This window comes from Anser anser (genome assembly GCF_964211835.1).
Source record: "Anser anser genome assembly, chromosome: 7".
Classification (NCBI taxonomy): domain Eukaryota; kingdom Metazoa; phylum Chordata; class Aves; order Anseriformes; family Anatidae; genus Anser; species Anser anser.
In genome coordinates, this window is record NC_139727.1 from 20922761 (window position 1) to 20948789 (window position 26029).

The 26029-nt window shown below is 38.4% G+C and overlaps 1 protein-coding gene across 1 annotated transcript in view; it reads right to left on the minus strand.

The window, feature by feature from the left end:
• Window positions 1-26029, minus strand: part of LOC310902822 (transmembrane 9 superfamily member 3-like) — a 44212-nt gene that overhangs the window by 15959 nt on the left and 2224 nt on the right. Inside the window, 7 exon segments of the mRNA XM_083844935.1 lie at window positions 1737-1831; window positions 4427-4593; window positions 5114-5245; window positions 7170-7247; window positions 9528-9688; window positions 12955-13077; window positions 19553-19748. Coding sequence (XP_083701061.1) covers window positions 1737-1831; window positions 4427-4593; window positions 5114-5245; window positions 7170-7247; window positions 9528-9688; window positions 12955-13077; window positions 19553-19748 — 952 coding nt within the window.

The following is a 26029-nucleotide window of genomic DNA, read 5'->3' on the forward strand; positions in this document are numbered from 1 at the left end:
CAGCACATTAATCAATTTACTAAGCCAGGTGAAAAGACGAGAGAAAGAGATACAGTGTGATCACTTTCTGGCTGGCAGCATATGCTGACTAAGCTGGCCAAAGAAACTAGGGTATGAAACATAAGAGTGTATTCAGGCTACAGATTAGCAGTGACAGAGACAGCAGAGCTGGCCCTGTTGCAGAGCCTGTTCACACCCCAGTATTACAGCAGCACTGAAGGAGAGCTCTGCACTGCTCTGGGGACAGCTCACTAGTACAGCTGCTTTCAGGTAACACCTGCTCCAGGTTGACTTGACCCAACTATGCTGACTCCATGCATTCAGGATGCATTAAAGAACTGCCTATCCTTGGTATAAAGCAAAATGCCACAGCGCTTAACATACAGCAAAACTGAACTGTGGCATCTTCAATAGTAGAAAAGTTAGAAGGAAAATTATTTCTAAGCCCCAAACATAAAGGAAACAGCAACACTTGTCAGTAGTTATTACCATATCTAGAGCTCCCCGAGGAGCTCAAAACCAAAGCACCTCTTGGGCAATACCTTAAGAATTTTCACTATCTGTATTCCCTTCACCTTCTAAGCTCTTAAATACCATATATATATTTTAATTATGAAGAACATAGATGCACTGAAAACAGCCAGAAAAAACAGCACGCACTTTTCAAGACCATCATATACATTTTCACCACGAGCCAACATAATAGCGTTTCACAGCTTATTACATTTGATCTGGAGACAAAATGCAAATCTGGCTCAACTGTAGAGCAGAGTACAACATTTTAGATCAGTAACTGATTTACTTACAAATCATTAGGTTGATACATACAACACATGAATATAGACATCTAACCTCCAAACTCAGAATAGATTTCAGTACAGTTGACACTGAATACTAACACGACATTTATTAAGGAGGTAAACATCTTTTGCAAACTGACCAGAATTATTTTCCCTAAAGCACCGTAGAAGATAATAGATATTGATTAGTCTCTCATTGCTGCATAGGGAATGGATGAAGCTAGTGGAACTACAAGGATGCCATTAGTCATAATTCAGAGAGGTATGGTAGGAAGCACTTGAATACACACTGTCCAAATCTGTTATGTCAGCTTTGTTGGGTTTCTGTTCTCTACTGATACTCATTTTCAATTTGCTATGTACAAAGCAGAGCACATACTGAAAAGGAGAAGAATCTCCTTCAGAAAGTTGCTATAAACACTTTTCCCTGCCCATAATTCATGTCCTAGTAGGTACTGTACACTCATCCTTTCAGTGTTAGAAAACAAACCCAACAGTACCCACTGAGGAGGGCTATGTAGGAGTCATCTGGAGATGACGTGAGCTGCTTAACAGCATACGTTACAGAAGAGGGAAAGACTGCACTACTCTCTGGATGTCATGACGCAAGCAGTTATGCTTGAGTCTGAAAAGTTGAGTATGAAAGAGTATAACAAGCAATTCATAAAAGATACAACTGCTAATAGCTCTTATTATCTTTAATATTTCTTATTACCTTTAAATTAACCAAATAGTTCAGCTATCTTTAGTTAGAATACACAGCCAATATGGAATAGAAAGTAACATGAAAGTTATGTATTCAAAATATTTTCTATCTTAATGGATTCCATCTGAATGGCCTAACTCCATGAAGATACTTCTATACCAGTGTAAGTCAGAAAATAACATTTCCATTTAGCAATGTACCAAAAATGCTGAAACATGAAAACAATTTACCTCCTTGTCTAGCATAAAGACTTCCTCCAAAATATCCATTCACTGGGGATGTTGCAGCATAAACAAATATAGCTGTACTAAGCATTGATCCTCTCCTGCAAGAAGTGATTTAATAAATGAAACAGAAAAGCAAACAGTACTAGAGCAAAATGTAAAGTGTGCAAGTTTAGTTTATTACAAGTTAATAAACAAAAAACTAATAGTTTCATGTAATATGAAAATTAAAAGCAAGCGTGTAAGTTGTAGAACCTACATAAAAAATGAGAACTGTTTGTATTCAAAGCTTCTGGACAAATCTAATTCAATCTGGAAAACAGTAGTGCAACATACAACATTCTTTCCTAATCTTCATTTAATTTTCAGTGGAATTAAGTACAAAATCTCAACTCAGACCAAAATACACTTGCATTTTGATTTGTATTAAGAACTATTTAATATTAAGCGTAAGATTCAACTACTGCAGATAGAAGTTACTCTTTGCTTAATATCAAGGCCAATGCTAACAAAAATAGACTGGTTCTGAATGATGTTTCTGCCATCCCTCAGAAATTAACTTGTAAGATTGGAAGTGTTCATCTTACAGAAAATTAGAAAACCTGATTTAGAAACTATAATGAAGCCACAAATCAGCATGGAGTAGTCAAATCAGAAGAGTTTAGATATTTTGAAATTATCACCTCATTAAATGTTGAAGCACTCATTTTGGCATATCTTCTGAAACTTTACAGGCAAAAGCTAATAATTTTAAATTATAAAAACCATCCCAAAACACATTTTTAAAATGACATCTAAGAATAGCTAGACATGTTATTCATGAATAGAGCTACTTCCCCACGTCCCTCTGCTATCCTTTGGTAGCAAAAAGCAGCAAAAGAATTTCAATTTGCTGTATTATCTCCCCATTAGTTGCTCTGAGAGATTCCAGACTATTGGTATCTCGGCTTCTGATGAAAAGTTACTGGATGCCTGCCTTACTCAAAGAAGCAATCTTTAGTCAGCTTTCATGACTAGAATAAGCAAACTAAGTAAATATACTGCTGGTCACACACTCTAAAGGGACAGTACAGTAATATTCGTTTGTTAAAAAAAATAAACAATATTTTCATTTAAGAAAAGTGATATTTTTTTGTATTGAAAATGTTTTTTCTGTTTTAAAAAGTTAGACAGAGACCAGCTTTAACAGCTCTCCTGATTTAAGCCACTTTGGAAACATACAGAAAAACCCAGAAGATCAAGCACAGTCTGAAGTGACATGCGGAAACACAGACTACCTGTAATGTGACCAGCAGATGCTCATCTAAAATTATCTCAAAATTTCTTATTCTCAAAGGTTACTCACTTATGTTTTAAATATTCTAATGGCAAAGTTGCTGAAAACACAATCCAGTATTAATAAATTAGTAGCTGACATGATCAAGTTCCATTGAGAAGCTTTTAGCTGGTATCAGGTGCCTGACTTCTAAGAGTTTTAACAGACCCAAAGAACATCGATAGGCAATCATTCTGTAGTTCTGGTTTACAGCATTTTCCAACTTGCACTGCTGTTTTCCTCAACATACAAATTCTTTGTACGAGGTTTGGTCAACTGCTCAGTTATACACACAGAATTAAATTCACTAGGAAAATAATAAAAAGACCTATTGCAATAAAAGATTACGTACACATAATTTTTAAAATTGTTGTTCTGATGCCTTTTACAATTGCTATTGCTAACGTACAGCTTCACTACAGTGCACAAACATTCTAAAATGGTTTCAATCCCTCTCTTAAAGGGCCAATATGCTGTACAATTAAAAGTGTGTATATAAGCCTATCCAGAATATGACAAATGGGACCAAAAAAGGGAGTAACACCCTATGAAAAATGAAAATATGCCAAGATACTGACTACAGAGTAGATCTGTAAACATGCTATTAAAAGGCAGGTAAATTCAGAAACAAGAGTTCTCTCTAGTGGTATATCAGAAGTATTGCAACTTGTTAAACCAACGGTTACAGGTGATATGCAAGGGAAAGGGAAAAAGAACACATACACAAAAAAAACACACAACTTTTCTCCAGTTTCCAAAATCAAAAGCAAGGTAGAGACTGAGGCGAACCACAATTGGTGTGTTAAATGGAAACTGGAGTACAGCTTGTTTTAAGAAAGTTGTCTCCAGTCAGGAACAAAGACCACCTGTTGCTGGAGGCTTTGCATGCAACACTGGTTGAGAAGCATCTGATTCAAAAAATGTAAGAGATTAAATCTCCCGTCCTGAGAGCTGTGAATAAAATTGACTTAATGCATTGTCACAGCATGGTAAGCTCATACAACAATCTTTACAGAACAGGAAAAAAAAAAAGGTTAAGACAGGAAAATGCTGTCACTCCAGATGAAAACTGGAGTGAAACCATGTACCTTCTAACACTTATTTCCCAAATAATCTACCAGCAATGCTGCAGAGAAATAAACTACAGTTTAATAATGTCATTTCAAAAAGCTTAATGAAGTTAAAGGAGATCAAGTCATGTGACAACAGTACAACAAAATGTCACTAAAAGTTAAAAGAACTCTCCTAAATAATACTACTGATAATTTGCTACAAACTCTTGAACACTTTTTTTTTTGAGACCAATTAAGACATTAATTTTTGTAATTATTTTGTCCATTTAATCATTTATATGTGGGAGGCACAGCATAATTACACTTACTCTGTGTATAAATCCTCTATCATTGCAACAACAATGACTATAAGAGACACAGCAAAAATCTGACAACCAGAACCAATAAGCGATGAAAATATTAGAGGATGACTGGATGGTCTAAAAACGTCTCCGTGGACCTGCTTCCACCCATACTCATCACCTAGATCTCTGTCCTAGGAACAACAACAAGAAAAAATTAAGTCTGTCATTGATTATGATGACTAAACACACAAGCTAATTATATATTACAGGTTTGATTTAGTAAAGCAACTTCAAGTGTAAGTATGACTTTTCTCCTAGATTCGATACATTCAAGCGAGATGTTTACTCTTCAGATGCTTATTAAGATGTTAAAAATTACCATCTAAATGCAGGATGCAATAAATTCTATCAGATTCCCTCCCTGCCTCCAAAATTCCCTGAAGCACTTAGAAGAAAAAGCAGGCTTCTGTTACACACTCAGAATGGACCTCATTTAATCTAAGTTTGAGTATGAACATTAACAGAGTGACTACAGACAGAATTCTGGGTTGCAACCGAGGAGTGTGTTACAAAGAAAACCATTAACACTTCCAAGACACACATCGGGAGTTTTCTGTCTACCCGAAGAAAGCCATTCAATCGCAGCTAACACAACGAACATATGAAGAGAAATCAGTAAGCCTGAAATAAAAATATTAATGCAGATCTTACCATATCATCCATTTCTTCTTCCTTACTGTATCTTGCATAATCTTTTCTCAAAGTTCTCATTAATATCATAGACACTAGGCCAACCAGAAAGATCACCATCATGAAAGAATTGAAAATTGAAAACCAGTGAATCTACAAAAAGAAAACACATCCTGAAGGTTCAGATTCATAAATGTGTTTCAAATTTGTTCCAATACAGATATACCATTGATAACAGAACAGCTTATCAGTACTAGCTAAGTAAGCAACACTAATGTAAGCAACACTAGATTTGCACAGTCTGCTAACGCCCCACTAAAACTGGCCTGTGAAACACCACACAAAGCTTTTCAACAGCCAAACTTCCTCATGACCAAGGTACCACAGTTTAGTTAAGCACCAGCAAAGTCTGAACAACTCCATGCATGCTCCCTTGGGCAAAGTAAAGGCAACACAATGTACTGCTGCCTTCCTAAAGAGGTTTCCGATAGTAAGAGGTATGTTCACGATCAGAAAACCAACAGAACATTTCCTTTGCAGAGGACCAAAGTATGGCCTCTGACAAGTATGCTTTCTATTTTTTTACCAGGCTCCAAACAGAATGTAAAACTTCTAATTTTAGAAAGTGTAGCTCAGTATACAACCCTTAAGAAGATTGTAATAACAGGTTTAAACCATCACAACTGTTAACACCAATTGGTTTACGCTAATCCTTTTTGCTTTGCATTTACTTCAATCAGAATTGTACATACTGTAGTTATTCAACTGACAAGCAGTGGAGTTGTACAGTTGTATCCCTGAAGTTCCACCACTTCTGAGCGTGTGACTGTATCTACTTGAATTGCCTAGTATCTGCTGCACACCTGAAGTTTGCATGCAGACATTTACTGAAGAAGCACTAAAGAAAACTGGAGCCACCCTATTTAAGCAACAGAACTACCACTTAAAACATACAGTCTTAGACCTGCCTGTCTTGTTGTCCCAAAACACCTTACCATTAATACAGCAGTCCAGTAGGCTCCAGTCTGCATCAATATATCAGACTAACAAGAATTAAATTTCTCAACATCAAGTAAATAGAGGAAAATTTCTTTGCCAGCTGCTAAATGGGATGAAAACCTCAAATTTACAGGCCAGAAAGACATAAGGAACAATAAAGAGGGGAAATAACTAACCTGAAGATTTTTTATTTTATTTTATTAAATAACCCTCTATTGCCTAGTAGCTCTATGCCATATCAACTGAGGTTCTTCAGGTCTGTCCAAAAAAGTTGTTGTTGCAGTCCTAGATTCTACATAGAAAGCTTCTACACTGCTTACTGTACTTCAGTTGAAGTACCGGAGTGCTACTTCAATTAAGTTAATTTTGTAATTCTCAAGCAGTTTACAACACAGCAATATTGAGTTTAAGGAGCCTAGCACAATTAAGCTTTTTGTATAACAGAAAAGCACATTGGATGGCCAATGTTTCAATCAAAGAATTACATTCAAAATGTTTGTGAAAGATTATATTCAGAGAGAGTTCCAACATTCACTTTATGATTAGGTGTGATTGTTTGAACTTATGTTTTTATATAAAAAAGTAGTTTCCCACCTCTGTGCCACCCAAACGCCATTTCACAAATTTGCAAAGGGAAAAGGAGGCAGAAGCCAGCTTGCCAGAGCATACAACAGGCAAGCAATTTAAAGAAAAAGTAACCCCAAGCCCAAAAATGCTCCTTTCTAAAAATTGCAATCCACCTTTTGGCCTGAAATTCACAACAGCAACGGGATGGGTGATTTCAGTAAGTTTAACAATACAGTGCATGATGATACCTATCTGCTTCAGTGCAGAAGACAATTCACAAACATAAAATAAGAATAAAAACAAAAAAAAAAAACACAACCAAGACACTGAGGGAATAAATGTAAGGTCCAGAAATAAATTCATCACTGGTTGCTTCAAACTGGTCACCCTGACTCATTTTCTCCTTAGAAGAACAGTAATGGGAACAGACAAAAAAATCCATGACATCTTCCGAACTAACACACCCATTTTAGAGCGTTATTTTAGAAGGTTGTCTTAGAACAGTACATACTCTGTGCTGAAAGAAAGATGGGTCAAGGTACTTGTCAAATCTGTCTTCAAATTTCACATCTGACTTCTTCCATTTCACCTACAAAGAGAAAAATTTACACTTGAGAAGCTTGTTATAACATTCAGTTATACCCACATGCAGAAACCCAAAACAAAATTTTTAAATCATCCACTTTAGATGCTTTTCTGAAGATTGCTTTCTGACTGCAGGCTTCCTTTCTCAACATTTCCATGTACTGACTCGTACAGAAAGAGGCTTGTGGAGAACGTTACCAGTGTTGCAATGAGTGATGAAAACTTCCTCTACTTCTGCTCCCCTCATAGCAGCTGAAATCCGTCTTGCTGCCATGCATTGAAACTGGTATTCAATGACATCAGCATCTTGTACTCAAATTCTCTGAGTACAGTGCCAAAGGAAAAAAGAAGCAGTCCAGCAGAAGTGAGGGAGATGAGAAAATATAAGAGATTTAAAACATGCCAAGAAGAAATAAAACGGCATAAACTGAGACACAAGGAGCCTGGAAGGAAACTGGATAAAAGGGTTCAAGGTAGACCTAAAAAGACAGGCACTAAAATTTTGAAAGCTACAAGCAAAAAGCTGCCACCTAAAATCTTTAAGGCCACATCATTCTGCAACGTGAACACTTCAATCAGCAATAAACAAGGCTGAAAACAATTGGAAAAGTATACATTTATGGCCATACTGTCACAGAGTAGCAGCATGTATTACTGCTGTCAACTCCCTAAGCTCTACAGAGCACTGCTTTGGATTTGGAAGTGTTAACTGTACTGATGAAGTTGCTAATATGGTACAAAAAGTATTTGTCAGAATCCTTCACAATATTGTTTTTATTCAAAATTTTAAATGCAATTCCAGAAATTAAATACAAATCTATGCTAATATTTTTTCAAAAGCATGCTGAGATTAAGAAACATCATGATTTTTATTGTTCATGAAACTAATGCAACTCTGTTTTGCATGTTTTAAAATACAAGACAAGCATCTATCTTTTCCAGAAGATGCTTTCTTACTCACTATAGAAGAAAGCTTACAAACATAACTGAATACCCCTATCACTCACCACAGTCCTGTGACATACTAAAACTGAAAGACTTAAAGTTTACACTCACTCTTAGGTACGATACTAATGTTATCACTTCAAATTACAGCATGGTTCAAGATGAACAGCTCAGAACTTTGAACACTGTTCAGCACTGCTTTAAGCAGATACATTTCTCATTACAGCACCTGCAATTAAGAACCGTTGTTTAGAGTAAGTCCACCTGATACAATTCAGGAATTAAACACCACAAGCCTGCCAGCCCAGCAACTGTCCAGTGGTGCCAAAAGACATGGGAAGATAAGCCTTTAGCTCTGTACACCAAAAGTATTTAAAAGAAACATCTAATGTTACTTTAATTACTGACAGCTACTCAGCACTGTCCAGCTCCAAATTAAGAGAGCACATGGACTTCATAATGCTGGTGGTATTTGAAATAGAAAATTGCAAAAATTCTACTGTCAATTTTGTATCAGGAACTTAACTGGAGAAAGCACAGATAAAAACAATTACCTGCGCTTCAAACAGTACAGCTTATTCAAAATAAGGCAAATATAATAGCGGCAAGAATATTCTCTGAAATAAAATCTTATGCTGACACCTACTGCTATCATTCTGTAGAAAAATGATGCATTAAGAACTAGTTTCTGTATCTGTGTGGTGAACATGAGAGAAGTGATCCATTAGAGATTTAAGTAATGTCAAATAATCAAGGAAGGGAAAACAACAAAAAAAATCATTATCACAGATCAGCAAACACAATTGATTCATTACCTTTTATCATAACAATTCAATACAAAAGCAGAAGGCTTCAAAGAAAACTTTATAAATAAGGCTATGAATTTCTACTGCAACTGCAAAAACAAAGTAAGCATTAATACTAACTGCCAGCAAAATACAAAGGTTTATAGTGGGTTTTGCTCCTAACTCAGAATCCAGCTCAAATTTATGTTGCAGATGTTCCATACATTAAGGAATTGTGTCGCTTCTTTAGGGTCCTCTACAGTTCTAGACTCCATATCTTTTTGGACATCTTCCTTTCCTACCAAAGCACTTTTCTGCAGATTATAGAAGCTTTGGTAGATTTGAAGTATTTCAAAAATACTCATTTTACATTTACTCTTAAATAAACCTACCGAGATTCTTCAGTAATGAAAAAAAAATTTGAAATAGTGAAGATGCATCTTCCTCTAATATAACTTTACATCCATACATAGCTGTAGGTACACAAGTAACTATTTTAAAGCTCTTTTATCATGTAGAGTTTCTTATTACACAAGCATCACCAGATTACTTACTGAATACGACATCTGGATTTTTGTGTTTGGCACCAGTTTCACCTTTCCTTCACTGGTCAGATTGACATCCACAATTCTATTGCCATTGTAACCAATTTCAAGTTTTTTGTAAGTCCAAAGGTAATAATCTTCCCCATTTTCATCTGCTTCTCCAACAATACCTGTACAGGAAACAAGTTTAAGCATCTATTACAGGTATGCTTTTCAAAAATTATGTAATTATGCTTAGAAATATAGATTACAAAAGTTTTGGCAGCTATAAAATAATATTACTGCAGTAAAAAGAGAACACAGAGACCTTATGTTCCTTCTATGAACTGTGATTGAAGGTGTGGTCCATGTATTAAAGTCACCTGCAAGAAGCATTTTGCAGTGGCATTAAAACACCAAAACATTCAGCTACAAACACTGCACAAGCAACAAAAGAATTAGCAACAATTCCTCTAATTTTATAGACTTCTTTATGGACTTCTCACCTGATGAAGAACTAACTGAACACAGATCTAAATTCTGTGAATATAAGTTAGCCCCAGACTTCTATATTTTCTCATCTCCTTGTTCAGCCTATCCCTTCACTCACTCCCCTTCCTTTTCAGAACTCTGCTTTCATTCTCTGCTCCTTAGTTGATCTCCCACAACACACTTTTTGCTCTCATTTGCACACAAGTTTCTGCTAGTTCCCCAAAAAACACAGTTCCTGACTACTCTGTTACTTTCACTTAAAAAATTTTAAAAATCATTTACTTGAAGATTTTTGGTCACCTCCAATGTTGACCACTGCTCAGAAGCTCCTGAAGCAGAGCTCGCTCATTGTTAGCTGTGATTAAGTTATTTTTCAATAATCTACTGCAAAATGAATAATCTACTATAGAAAAATTCCAGAGAATGAAGTACACTGAAAGAAAACAAGCAGTCATTATCTTTAAATGTCAAGATCATCATAGAGAAGATGACATACAAGACGGAAACCCACAATAAAAGCACCCAAGACATACAAAGACCAGGAGGGAGGGAGAGAGTAAGTAGGTGAAGGACATGAAACAGGTTACAACAAAGAAGCAAGTGTGAAGGAATGGCACTTACATGTTACATGTGCTTTTAATTTTCAAGGAGGTATTTTCTGTTGTATTTTTTACTTATGCTCATCTGATCTGTCAGAATTGCCTCGTATATGCCACATACGTGAAGCAGTTTGCGCCTTTGCCATACAGCCTAACACCTGGCACACCATCTGTTCCCATGGCATTATCCAAAACAGTGACAATACAGATCTCTAAACCACTTGAAGGACATTCTGATCAATTGCTGCACCTGAAGGAATGAACTAATACTCTGCTCCATATACTTCGGGAGATGTCCTGAAACAGGCAAGCCTAGCTACTCCACTGGGGGATAGCAGCACAGGAGGAAATAGAAAATTGAACAGTTTTATCTGAATGCACTTAAAAAGAGTTAGTTGCCCTTTTCAGGTCAAAACATAAAGTGCAATCCTTCCAAAGCCTTCAAACAGCAGTTTGAAGTCATTACTTTCAGTCTCCAACAGTTAAGAAAGGTATTTCACACCTGGACTTTATTGAAAGCAGAGTACTCCTTACTGGATGTTCTGAGGACTTTCTAAGGATAATGTCAAACGTTAATGGTTGTGCATATGTCACACTGACTTTGACATTCGTAAGCCTTACTAAGGTGGAAGACAATGAAGAACACACAAAATGAATTTAACTCAAGTTTTCAGGAGACAGAAGAGCACTACAAAACTACCTGAATGAGCCCAGAAAAGATGATACCCAGAGCCCACATGTTTGTAAGCTGTAGCATTAGGAATGACTTCTAGTGCATAGGGAGCACGCTACTGAAGAACATTAAAAACACCAGATTCACGTTAAAATGGATTTTTCAGTTCAGAACATAAAATTGTCAGTGTATAGAAAGTTTTGTAAGTATCTTTGTTCTTCAGTATTTGAGCTGACAAAAAAAATCCAAAGACAAAACAAGAAATATTAGTCAAAAAAAGTTTTTGAGACTAGCCACACATGGTTCCGGCCTAGCATCTATCACCCTTGGGCAGTCTAAAGCTGCCACCAATCTAGGCAAATCTGTTGCCTTTTTTTTCCCCCCTCCCTCTTCTGAAAGGTGAAAACCAAAAAAAAAAAATATTGTAGCAACGACTGTGATTCATGCATACTTTTTAAAAAGCCTCCCGGAAGCTGTACAAGAAGCACAGTAAAGGCTACCAATTAATTAGGACCTACTCCAAGCCTTATCACAGAGCTGTTACACACCCTAGGCAAACCAGCTGAAAAGAACTAAGATGGTATTAGTCCTTCTGTCAGACACTCTAATGTATCTCTTAAAAAGAGATAAAAATAAAAGAGGAAGAGACTTCCTGACTAACAGATAAATAAAGCTCTAGCATATCTGGCTGGGACTCAAGAGTCAGTCACTTTCTAAAAACAACTAAAATTGTAAGTAAGAGCTAAAAAAAGAAAACCAGCTTCTGTCAGAATGGAGAAATGACGGGTAGCATCATTCAGCATACTACCGATCGAAGGACTTCTACCATTAGGTTTAAATTGTATTTTTGTAGGTGTTGTGGGGTTTTGTATCTTTCTCATAACACAGGCAACAAAAACCTTAATGTAACAGTGTTTTGTGGTGCTTTTCCTTTCCCTTCTGTTTACATCAACAACAGAGAGGTTAGAGTTTGGGATGTTTGGTTGATCATTATTACTGTAAAGTACGAAGTGTAATGTGCAGAGCTTTCTTTACTAGGATTGTGACTAGGTACAGGGGAGTGACAAAAACAGAGAGTTTATGAGACAACAGCAGTGACGCCACATAAAATTGATGTAACACACAAGCACTTCTAGACCAGAAGCACTGGTCTTAATAGCACTCAGCAAGAACAATTTTAAGAACTGTACAGGAACATATGAAATAAAACTATTCCATATAACCACAGACTGCACATGCAAAGCTGTTACAAGCCACAAAATTACCATAAAAGTAAATCAAACAGACCTTGTGTTATTAACACACTGAGGAACTACCAAAATAACACTGAGACAATGTTTTACGGAAGTTGCGATTCCTGAACACACTAACATGGACCTTATCTTTGACCTATCTAATTACCACTTACTTGAACTTTTAGAAGAATTTAACCCTAAGAATTTAGTATTATTAAATCAGTAGCTGAGAAACAAACCTGGCTTTCACTGCTTGTGCACTTCGTTAGTACTAGTCACCTATTTCTTCCTTCAAAGCAATAACCCTTTAACTCATTTGTATTACTTGATTACATAAATTATACATACTTGAGAGTTTCTTGTAATGAAGCTTATTCATTGATGACTTCACAAAACCCACTAGCACAGTGGGTTGTAATCCTGTAGCTGCAATCAAGTTGTTAGTGCACATCACTCACCCCATATCGGCAAGTCATCAATATACATCTGGTACCAATAGTGATTTTTGATAGCATACACAAAGGCATCTCTTCTTCCTTTGTCCAAGTCAATTTCACAGTAAGTAGTCTGCATTACATCCTCTGAAAAAAAAATAAATAAAGCACTGTTAATGATTTATTAATGAGCTGGCTCAAAACAAACACAAACCAAGCAGATGGAAGAATGGGCACTGCTGGAGTCTTTTACTCCTCTTGGCTATGTTCAAGTAGGTAACAGAAAAGGACATTTAGAACAGAACCATTAAAGCAATTACATGACTGTTCTTGTAATTCTACCTTTCCATATGAAGAAGCTTCCCACTGACTGGATAAGGAAAGGTTTCAGAGTATCCTTGTGCTATTTTACCTGCACAGGATGAAGATCCATTTGCTGATGGTAGCTTTACCTGGACATATAGATCGTGAGAGCACTTTTACTTCAACAAAAGCTATGAAATTATTAACAAATAGATAAAACTATAGACAATATTCACTCTCCATTTTAGTATTTCCAGGCTCATTGACTGTCCCCATGGGGGCTAGGAATACTGTTCATTATAAAGTGAAAGTATTTTAAAGTTCTGAGCTATTTCAAGAAGATAGCATACAGGAAGAAACAAAGCAATCAGGGTAAAGATAGAAGAAAAAAAAATACAGAAAACAGAAGTAGGAACAATGCAAAGAATGCACAAGAGGCTGCATTTGGAAATAAAAAAACCCACCCCTTCAAGCCAGAAAGTTATTTTTCAGCATCTACAAATCAGAAGTAGCACAGTTAACAGCCACGTTTTCACACCTCAATTTCCTTTTCAAGAGAAACACAACAAAAGGGCTCATATTTACAAGAACTCAGGCAGCGATGGATTTAGAGATTAAAAAATAACAGCTGTTTCTATGTGAATGTTTTCTCTCTCTAAATAGTAAAAAAATAAAGTGAATGTAAACAAATCCCAGCTTCCTGCTCCCTCCTTTGTTATCACTGAGAACTGGGACCCACTTCTAGTAAACAGTATTAATTTGAGCCCTAAATAAAGCTCTATTTTGTATCAAAATTCAGCTTACTCAAGCTCTCCTACACACTACTACTACAAAGTTTAACAAGAAAACAATCACCTATACAGAAGAAAAAACACTGATAAGCAGAATATTTCCAACGCAAAATACTATCTCTGATAACAATAATTTGTGAAAACAAAAGTACGGACAGTAACTCTGGTCAAGCAAATCTGATATAGAGCTTGGAGAAGCAAGACAGTAAGAAATTAACCAACAGCAGTCCCGCACAGTCGGAGTAATTTCCTGTAGCCCTGGAGAAAATAGTGCCACTGGCACTGGAGTGGATGCAACTCCTTCTCCTATTTCCTATGGAAACATTAACATTTTCCATTTTTAGTTCTTCCAAGATGTAAGGAGTACATTCTAAGCCTCATATGTACACTGAAGAAAAAATCGTTTTTCCAAATTGACATATTAGACAAACATTTTACTGCTCCGAAGTCATTTAGAAGGCTGGGAACAAAGAGAAAAACAAAATCATTCAAGCCAGCATTCTGAAGCATCTGTGGGTTATGCCTTCAAGATCCATACAGGTACGTTCAGGAGAGAAAAGCCACTAAAGCTGGCACTACAATGGGAAAAGACTTAGAAATCCAGGCCTCAATTTGCATTTATGCCTCTGTTGAGCTGCATCCTATACTTTTTGGACGACGTTAACAAAAAAAAACCACAACACACAACCAAGCCTGTCTTTGGCATTTTTTCACTTTAACAGGTTTTTGAGTCACCTTGACATTAGTTAAAGAACAAAAAAGGATAATGCCTACTTTCTGGATCTGTTGCTAAGTAGGGATTAATTCTTTCCATAATAGTTGGCATTTTATTTTCCCTCTCTAGCAGTTTCATGCAATATCAAGTAACACATAGCCCCTTTCTAATGTTAGATTTTAATTCTCATAGGATTCTTCAACACAGAGAGGTTCAACACACACGAATTAAAATAGGGGTGAAGTTACTTCAAAAAGATCAACTGGTAGAGCCTGTTAAATGAAGCACTGCAGAGCGCCAGAGCCTGATCTGGGGGAAGTGGTATGGGCCAGGTTATTTTTAAGCAGCTCTCTCTCCTGCCTGTATGTTCACCAAAAAGCCACACAAACAGCTGAACCAGCACACAGGAATGGGAGCAAGTGCTACTACTAAAATAAAATCATATGAACTACACATACATACTCTGTTGAGAGACCTTTCCCATTTTAGCCTGAATACAGCAGCCTTTGTTTGCAGTTATTAACTAAAACAAATCTGGCAGTAGATTATAAGACAATGCCAAGTTCCTCCATGGGCTTTCAGACCCTAGGAATTTGCTTTTTTTGCTAACTGAAATAAGCCATTCGGTGTCTAATCCTGGGGGATGTAAATACTGGCTTTTGCTGCTGTAAAAAAAAGACTTTGAAATATCATTTGAAGGGAAATGATGGCACTGATGCCCGACTTAGGCTGCAGATAGCAGCATGTCACGAAAAAGCTGCCTTCCTCCATTTTTGTGGATTTTTCCTTCCAGCATCCAGAACACCAAGAAGCCCTCACAGTGATAAAACAATCAGCTGTAGATCAACCATGTTACAAGTTAATCCAGTGCACACATGAAAAGCCAGCAGAATTATTCAAAACAACCTCATTTAATTCTTGCAAAAGACATGCATGATTTTAGCAGCAGACATTTCACTCTCAGCCACACTATGCAGTCCAGTTCCTCCCACCTCCCCCTAAAACAACTCCTCCAGGAAGGCCAGGCAAAGGGAGTGAAGACAACCGCTCCAGCCAGCAGGAACACTGAGCTGTGATTTACAGGATCGCAGAATCACTTCAGTTGGAAAAGATGTCCATGATCATCAAGTCCAACCGTTCACACCTAGCACTGCCTGGTCTACCACTAAACCATGTCCCTAAGCACCACAGACACACCTTCTGAATACCTCCAGGGACAGTGACTAAACTATTTCCCTGCATTTGCCTGCTCCAATGCCTCACAACCCTTTCAATGAAGACATTTTTCCTAATATCCAACCTAAACTTCCCCTGGCACAACTTAAGGGTGTTTCCTTTTATCCCATCAGTTGTTGCTCGGGAGAAACCTTTTTATTTTTAATTACAGGACAGAATTAGACAGCTACACTTAAGGCCACGATTAAATAAAAGTAGCTTAGAAGGGCATTCAGTGGCTGTGGAAGCTGGAGACTACTTCATTACAGCTTTACCAGATCTAAAGTTTTGCCTTTGTTAGATACTTTTTAATCTAAGTTATGGTTGTAAGAGGAATGTGAAGTTTGAGACAGGTATTGCATAGTGCCTACCTCATGGATGCCAAAGAGGTAACATTTGCAGGTTCACTAACATCAGTAGCACAATAACAAAGTTTTACAAGAGAATGAAAGCAAAATGTGTTACAAAAGGAGGTACACTTATGCCAGATCTCAAATTTCCCATAAAATCTGATCAATTAGGTTTCATTCAGACCTATGAACTACAGACATATAAACCACATAAAGCCTTCTATGCGACCGTCTCTTAGTACACTGAACATCACCCTGCACACCTGTCACATTCTCTAGAGGTGATATAGAAGAGAAGCTTTGGGAAAGCAGTTCTTATTCAGAAGTACAGTAATTTAATAACATTTCTAAGTAAGTGCAAAATTTCAGTATGTTAAAAAAATCCTTTCCCCTTTAAATTCATCTTCTCTAATTGGGAATGTACTAATGGCAATGTCAAAAATTAATTTTCTAATTGAAGCTGCTATGAAGGCAATGTTCAGTATGTTTAATAATTCACTAGGTCTCAGGTGTAATGTGTAGAACATGTCAATTGAAATGCTTGAATAAAGAACTTGACATATTACATAAAAAACATCATTACTCTAGATTTAGCTTGACAAGAGAATTAAGCCGACTAAAACCCTAAAGGTTTATTACAAGGTAAGCGTATGTTAATGATTGACTTTCTTCACAAAAATATTTATACAGATTTGACTTAAAAAGACCAACATTGTCCATATTTGTAACAAAAGGGAAATCCAGCTATCCTATATGGCCACAGGTGTCCTTTCACATGACATTTGTAAATGCAACAAGGAACACTACTTCATGGATGCCTGGTTACCCTGTAGATCTGTCCCACCAGTCACCACTGTGAGCATCCAAGTGCAAACCTCCCTTTCTGGCAGGATATACTTCTGCAGAGCCTTGATTTTGCAGCTTCCTATTCTATTTCAGAAATATTGACAAGCTCCACTGATTCAACTGACAGTTTTATTTATCCAGTGTGTAGTACTTCACTTACTGACAGCTGCATCCTAAATAATTCTTTGAATATGATGAACAAGATGCAGTTTCACATTTACCTGTTACTGCAGTCAAGTCAAACTCTGATGACAAGAAAGGAACTCATTTTTATTTGTTTTTAATTTAAAGTTCAGTCACCTTAGTTCAACTTATTTTTGTGTAAGAAAACAGGGGTTATGTACCTTTCTTCCAAGTGTTAAATGAAAACTACTGAAACAAGCATGTTAATTTCTTAATTAATTTTTTTACAGAAGTATTTGAGAGTTATTCACAGAAGAATGGACTTGCCTAATGCTTTCCTTCTGCATATTTCCCTCAGAAATGGCAGAAAACATTCTGGAAAGATAAACTCCATAAAATTTCAGGTTATAAGGTGGTTACAAGAAGAAGCAAAAGATAAACTGAAAATTTCATCTATTGCATCTCTTCTCTCAGGAAGAGCAAGAAGATTGTGCTTTGCAAGCCTAACCCAGCCTCACTGCTGCACGTACTCGTGATACAGCAGAGGCTCTACCTTTTTTGCACCTCTGGAGAAGAAACTTCTCCAAGCATTTCAGCCAGCTCCTGCTGTTGAACCAGTCCTTCCCTCAATATCATCTCAGCACTTCCACTATAAAAACAGACTACTAATTACTACTTCCAGATCCATAAGGAAAGAGGCAGGCCCAGGACAGACTTGCCAAGCAGTGAGGAGCAGCACAATCTGCTGCAGTACTCCTCCCAGCCTTGCCCTGGCAAAAAGATAATAATGACAGGGGAATAAATTAGTCGTGGGTAATGATCAGAAAATAAATTGGGGGATAAAACGGTGAAATAAACCTTACTTTGCTTTAGGAATAGGATGGAGAAAGTGCCACCACTCCTAACAGTATTTGTCTTTTCAGTGTGGTGCTGAATCTAGAAAGTACACTTGTCCCTGAAATAACAACCTCTTAGCAGAGATGTAGCAATTAGAGGCAGCAAAAAATTAGACATAACCAGCTGTAAAAATAAATATTTATCGTATTCTGTCAACAGAAGTTTTGCTTAATTTTCACAGACATGTTGAACTGCTGCCAGTTGCCCTCTCTGTTCTTTCCAATTTGTTTCTGAACGTAATCTATGAGCTCTGACATGAAAGCTCTTTCCCTCACATTGATTAAAGTTTTCAGCAGGCTACAAATCTTGCAGATCAGCAACAGGAATATTTTTTGTTGTTTGTGCAGGCACAGTTCAATTCTTAAAGGAAAGATTCAACTCTGAATTCCTTTAATACAGAGATGCAATCACTTATATAACTTAAAACTTTTTGAAGTGTTCATGATTTTAACCAACTTTTACTTTTTTATTTAATTTATCCACCTAATAACACAAGTATAATCAAGTCTCTTATTTTGGAGATGCCAAGTTTTGGATAAAACTTTTGCAACCTACAAAAATTAAGTCCCATCTGACAACAAATGGTCAGACTTGAGACATTATGCTTACATTCCCCATCCAGTTAAGCACTGTTGATGCAATGAAGCATAGCCTTCAAGGTTGAAAAAAAAAAAATATCTAACATGCATAGGCTCCCAAATTGGATTAAATATATAAATGTTACATTCAATATAAGCAAAGCGAATCTATTGTTACTTATAGCACTACAACTGCCAGTTACAGTATTTGGAAAGACTTTGAGTACCAAAGAACACAGTCCAGAGAAATTCTGCAGTAGAAGTCTCATTCCATAACACCAACAAATATATCTGCAAGAAGTTGGAGCCAATGTGATACCACAGAAGTATTTGCCAAAGGTATTTTAAACAAGACAGTAAACAGACGGACATAATAATTAACTTATTAGAGAAGAACTTTGAATTCTTGAGTACTTGCTCCTCCTTTCCAATTGCGGAGGGTTTAGAAGTATTCAACATAACAGAAAAAAAATGCGTTGTCAGAACTGATAATTACAGAATATTAATTCCAGTAAATATGCTTTTAATTGTTCATATGCAGAAAGCTTAATTTTACTCTATAAAATATAATCAGTTATTTCAGAAGCATGCGTCTGCTCTAAGCACCTTCCTTAAGGGGTGTTGTAAACTTTGTAAATTGAAAAGCAAACAGGAGCAGGCAACCTTGCAGGGCATTAGAAGCAACAATGAGAAAGCCACTCAGTTGCTGGCGACAGCAGACTTTCAGTTCTTCTAACTCAAAAATCAAGTTTTACAGGCTCATGTTTTTTTTAAAAGCAACTAAACGTGCTTTCAATTGCTTACCTTTAAATTTGATGTCAAGACCACTAAATTCCAATTCAACTCCTTGAAGTGCTTCTCCTAGGGTTTCATGGTAATGGCTGATGCTTTTTTTTGATCCCACACAGAAAGGAAGAGAGAAGTACTTGTATGTTTCTTGGCGATTGTGGTAGGGTCCTACTGTATTCATCCATAGAACAACTTCCTCTTTATCTTGATACTGAAAAATAAAGTTATTGAGTTAGATGAGAAGCCCAGCAGCATAAAGATATTCTAGAATCTCTCTCATTCATATAAGTATCAAGGCAGGACACTTGATCACAAGCAATGGTTTCATTTAAAGACAGCTTGGTGTTTTTATCTTTTGGGTGACAGCAGTTATAGAACAAGATTTTCAGCCTGCTTTCCTTTAGAAGATTTAGCTGAGAGACTATCCCTTAAGTATCAGAAGAGGGGAATTCGTCACACAAATTTGAAAGAGAAGCAGAAGAGTCAGAGAGATGAAGTGGAGAAAAGCAGAAGTCTCAAACATAAATAAACTTTTTACAAGTTTTGGGGCAACATTTATCAGTTAAATGCAAAACTCTACGCATTTCCAATGAGACAAAGGAAGTATCAAATGATTTGTTAAACAAAATATTAGCAAGCAGATCAGGCAGTCTACCCACGGTGACAAGTATACTTTATTTTCCTAAAATGCAACTCCTTTTCGTTTCTGTACTGGTAGGAATTACATTCAAAACTCCCAGAAGCGCGCGACGCCTTACAGGAAGCTCTAAAACTCAACGGTGGCATACCTACAGGAGCCAAGAGACAAAACGGTCAGACAGAGGGACTGTATCTGGATACATTTCCAGCACACTCACAGTGAAAAACCAGACCAGCAAGGCATCTGGTGGTTGCCATGAAATTCTTTGTGGGAACAACCACCCTTAACTTTCCACAGCTTCTGTCAGCCAGTAAAACATTCCTTGGCTAGGAGCCAGTTTTGTTTTTTTTTTTCCAATTTAAGACCTTGAAAAAAATCCTTAAATCCATTCATCTATCAGTATTCCAATACTGCCTGTATCCAAGAGAACGAAGTGATTTGCAATCGTTCCTTGCAGTACATCTGACTGCATATGAACGAGGTGCCAGGTTTGCCAAATATTACAAAGCCTCTCAGCCAACACAACTCCTTCACCTACTGTAAATTCAACAGATGAGGAGGCAGTGACCTAACTCCTCAGGCAGAAAGGAAATACTTGTAGCTGTACACACCTCCAAACACATTCACCATACAGATCCCGATTTTTTTTTTTAAAGTACAGAAGAATAAAGTACTATTTTAAGACCAATTCACAAATGCCAAACACACTGGAAAAGAAAAGAAAGTCAACTGTTAACTAGCCTTAACTATTTCATAGATCACAACTGAAACACTCAAGGCAGCTCTCCATTTCCTTCCAACAAATGAGCGAGGGTTCTTCAACTCCACTTATTCAGAATAACCACTGTCATACCAATAGGTTAACCCAGAAATAATTAGCTTGCAATAAATTCTTCAGATGAAGTGTTGAAAGCTACAGTCAAAGATTTATACAAGCATATTTTGTGGAATAATTTTATTCTTTTAAACAGATGTCTCCTCAATTACAAGCCTCATCTTTCTTCACAAAGATGCACTGTCTTATGTGAGTGATCAAGAAGAAATTTTCAAGACCTTCCTAATTTCATTCTGAACAGCAGCCGAGGTAAAGCACTCATCAAACCCAGCCGTGAAAGGCACGCACACGCTGTGGAACAATTCTGAAGGGTAAAGAACGTCAGTAAGGAAGAAGAGAAAAAGTAAAGAGCACAGCAAGACAAAGTAGACATTCCTCCTCTTTGCCAGCAACCAGAAGGGTTATACTAGTGCAGCGCATTTGTCCAACTTCCAACAGAGGTTGGGAGAGAAGAAAAAAGGAAATTTAGTTCCAGCCCCTCAGCAGCAGATAGTGGAATTGACACCACGGTACTGCCTTCAGCTCTTGCCAGTGCAGCAAGGGACAAGTTGGCCCATACCTCTTTCCTGTTGTTCTGCCTAGACATCTTTTGCTTCTCCCTCTGACAGCTGCAGAACATATTTACAGCCCTTTCTCAAAATAGTCCTAGCTTGTCAAGCTTGCTTGACAATTGTCCTAGCTTGCTTCAGAGTGAGTTGGGAACCCTCCATCCCAGCACGGCTCAAGAGAAAGTCGTGCAGGATGGCTACACCGAAGAACAAGGCATGCCAGCCTTCCCAGGCTGTACCTCACCGACATCAGCTACAGCAATTTGCAGTCCCTCACGTGCCCCAGCGCCCTTCCAAACTAAAAGGGTTCCAGTAAGAAAAACAAGCTTAAGTGACTTCAGTCTGAATTTGGGGGATGGTGGCTAGCAGAAAAATCAAATGCATTTTCTTTTCTCTGTATTTGCTGGATTATGCTCAATTATAAGAATGAGCTTTCAGGTTTAAATGCACCTTCCTGTTAGCCATCTGTGACCTCATTTAAACAAAATATGCAAAGGACAGCTAGCAGTGTCTAGTACGGCACGCCTTCCACGCCGGCAGCTGAAGCGCCCAGTTGTAGGCAGTGAACTTCCCTCTGAAGAAAAATATAGAGGTGATCAGAGAGACATGAAAGGAAACATCTCTACCATTTTAAGGAAGTCCACAACATCCCACCTTAAAATGCCTAATTAAGCCTAACTTCATCCTGGAGCCCAAAGAACAGAGAAAATAATGACAGACTGCTGAACTATCTTCTGGAGCTCGGTTGCTTTCCCACATCAGGGAGTTGTCCATCCATTTTTCTCTGCAATGTATATTGCCAACCTTCCTCAACCAAGTTCTTCTTTTACTTTATGACTTCCTTTTGTATAACACATCTTCCCTTGGCCGCAGAAGCCCTGGCAGTTAAGACACAGGCAGTCACAAAGTCCCAGTGAAGCCTATTATCACTTTCTCACTCTTTAAACATCAGAAGATGCAAGAGGATGTATCCGTGACTAGTTCTACAAAGCTTTTTTTTTTTTTTTTTAATGTGGTAATGTAATTTGCTGGCAAGAAACTCAGGCCTCCCAGAGTTCAAGTATTTTTTTTTTGCGTGTTGCCTTTACAATGTCAAAGTATCTACAACAAGTAATAGTGGCAAAGCACTCACAAGAAAGCAAGTCTTATTTGGATGAGACAAAGAACTAGAGAATCTTCTAGGACTGTTCTGTCACCTCTATATGAGGACTCCTCGGTTTGGAGAAGTACCATCTTTCATCTTGGCAGAAAATACATACTGAAATAACTATTCTCGTTTCACCAGAAACCTACCAGCCAGACACACTAGACAAAATGATCAAACAGAACCCTGAATTTTTCCTTTTTCTATTCTGATATTGACCAATAAACAACTGTTCAGCTGTTCCCTCTGAGCTTTGAGCACACCAGAGCAAATCAAAATCCTATAACCTTTTGTTAACCTTAACAGGCAAGTCAGCAATAGCACATAGTCCATACTAATATAGAGTAAGATAGGATGAAGAGTCTAATGATATTTTCTTAACAATTGTTACACAGCAATATAAAACTTGTGTAACCAACCGCAAGTGTGATAGATGCCTTCTCTTCTACTACACAAGGAAATACTTCGATTCACTGAGATTCCTCCAGACTCCATAAGGCAAGAAAGCAGCATCAAGAACTCCCTATCAAGACAGGCACAGAACGAACAAAAGAGTAAGTCAACCACAATGTGCGAGAACATCCACATCAAGCATCCACCAAGTTAAATTCACCAAGACTAGACGTCTTCTTAGGAGACTTAAATGAAAACTTCTTGCCCCCGTTACACATACAGTAAGTGCTTTTGAGTCACCGCTTGACCCGTCATTGCTACAGGCCTTTTAGAAAAGAAGCAAACATTTTAACAGCCAGGTGGTGGAGGACCAACCTGCGCCTCAAGCACAACCGTGTACCAGCTATAACCATCATCACAGCTGGGGACACCTCTTCCAGGGCAGCATGGGATGGTTATACTGCCTGCGCAGAGATCTTGTACCTGTGCAAGCCAGAAGTGCCCTGAGCCCATCCCACCTGCAACAAGGCAGCACATTCCGGTCCCCTGCTGAATAGTCAACAGGCGTGAAGCTGGCACGCTTTGCACTGCCCGAGCACTGACTTCCATTAGTTGAGAGTACAACTACTGAACGCTCAGGTCTGCGTGCCACCTCGAAGCTTACTGCAAAGACAATTTCCATACAACTGTACGGTTTCACAACCATTCAAACATGGCAATGCTGAGACCACCTTCAGCACAGGACACATTTCTTTCTCGTTACCCAGCAGGGCACTCGCGATCTGGAACACAATTTAATGTTCTCTTTGCACAACTGTAGAAATGAGCAGAGAAACTCTAGAAATAAACAATTTAGCCCATAAAACAATTAAGGCTAGATTAAGTCAGTAAATGAAAGGCTGCAGAAAACAGTGTAAGACTGGTAGGTTATAGATGTTTTTAAACCATTAGAAACACCTTATAAAAAATGCTGGAGGCACAGAGAGGATTACAATTACCAAAACTTACGTGATGATTCAGCAAAATGATTCCAAATCAAGACAGTTCCCTTCAGACAGACTACAATTTTACCCCTTTTCTCAGATTGAAGTTTGCAGTGAGGCTTCCCAGAAAGCAGTGCCTGAAATACTAGCACTTATTTCAGGGAAAAAAGGACCAACGTTATCTGTTACTGGCAGAGCAAAACTGCGGAGCAAAAAGCAGGGCACGAAATAATAGAGGCAGCAAGTAAGACTCAATCAGCGACTAATATCCTGGGCTTCTAGCGCCCGGTACCTTGGATATTCTGTCAGGCATTGTCATAATGTGCAACTGCAGCTCATATCCACAGTCAATTAAGCTGTACATTTCAGCCTCGTGCTCTCCTTCAGATGGAACAGTTTATTTCTAGCAACATCTTCATGTTTCTCTCTGAATTTTAGGGCTCACCAAAGCATGGCTACAACGGTAGAGCAGCACAGTCCGAGCTACTGTACAAGCAGTCTTTTCACTGCTACCCTTCCTAGACACACGGGGCTGCTCAGGCACACCTCGTCCTGCTTCTGTGACACTCCTTCCACCTCTTCAAAATGGAACCACAAGAGCTTCAAAAAGGAACCAGGCTGCCTTGCCCGTCTGCATGCAGCTTTGTTTGCAAAGATGTATTTTACCTGCATGGAAGTGTTTCCTACAGTGTTTCTCCAACGGACGGTTTACAGATACTATACAAATTTCGTAACTTTGTGTGTTAATTTTAAGCAAGATTTACAGTCTCAGGGTTTTAATGTAACTCCATCAGGTTGAAAGTTCAAGAGAAATACTTTTCTCAGTTATTACAAATCAACTCTTTTGCTATTAAGCATAGGCTACATTGTGTTTATTTTTCACTATTTGTCATTTATTTCCATGCTTACAAAGCATTAGAAACTAAACTGAAGCAATATTAAAATGCTACCTACTCCTTAGACCCTTCCACCAAAAGCCTTAAGGTATTTCAGAGTATTCTTATAGTTTATCATCAGCTCCGCCAGGTCTGGTAACAGAAGCCGTGAAAGCAAAGAGCAAGCAGAAGCCAACAATCCTAAACCAACAACCCTGCTCCTGCAGGATCAGATGGCATTGTGATAAGGCCACTGATAGCTCATCTATACTCTTGCTTCCACAAGTACACGCACAACAGTCAACAAATGGAACAATTATCAGGATACAGGCAAAAAGCAGGAACATAGGCAAAAAGCAGTTCTCCTCAATGTCTTCAAAAATGACTTGGATGTAGGCCTAGAAGGTGTTTTGTTTGCAGATGATACTAAATTGCGAGGAGCTGTTGACTCCCCTGAGGGCAGAGAGGCCTTGCAGAGAAATCCTGACAGACCAGAGGGCTGGGATATCACCAGCTGTATGAAGCTCAACAAGAGCAAGTGCTGGATTCTGCACCTGGGACGGACGAGACAACCCTGGCTGTACGTACAGCCTGGGGGACGAGAGGCTGGAGAGCAGCCCCACAGAGAGGGATCTGGGGGTTCTCACCGACAGCAAGTTGAACAGGAGTCACCAGCGTGCCCCGGCAGCCGAAAGGGCCAGCTCTACCCTGGGGTGCTTTAGGCGCAGCGTGGCTAGCCAGCCGCGGGGAGGGATTGTCCTGCTCTGCTTTGAGCTGGTGCAGCCTCACCTCAAGTACAGCATACAGTTTTGAGCACCACAACGTAAGGACATAAAACTATTAGAAAGCGTCCAAAGGAGGGCTACAAAGATGGTGAAGGGTCCAGAGGGCAAGATGTACGAGGAGCAGCTGAGGTCACTTGGTCTGCTCAGCCCAGAGCAGAGGAGATGAGGGGAGGCCTCATGGCGGCCTGCAGCTCCCTCACGGGGAGCAGAGGGGCAGGCGCTGAGCTCTGCTCTCTGGGGACAGCGACAGGACCCGAGGGAACGGCATGGAGCTGGGACGGGGAGGGTC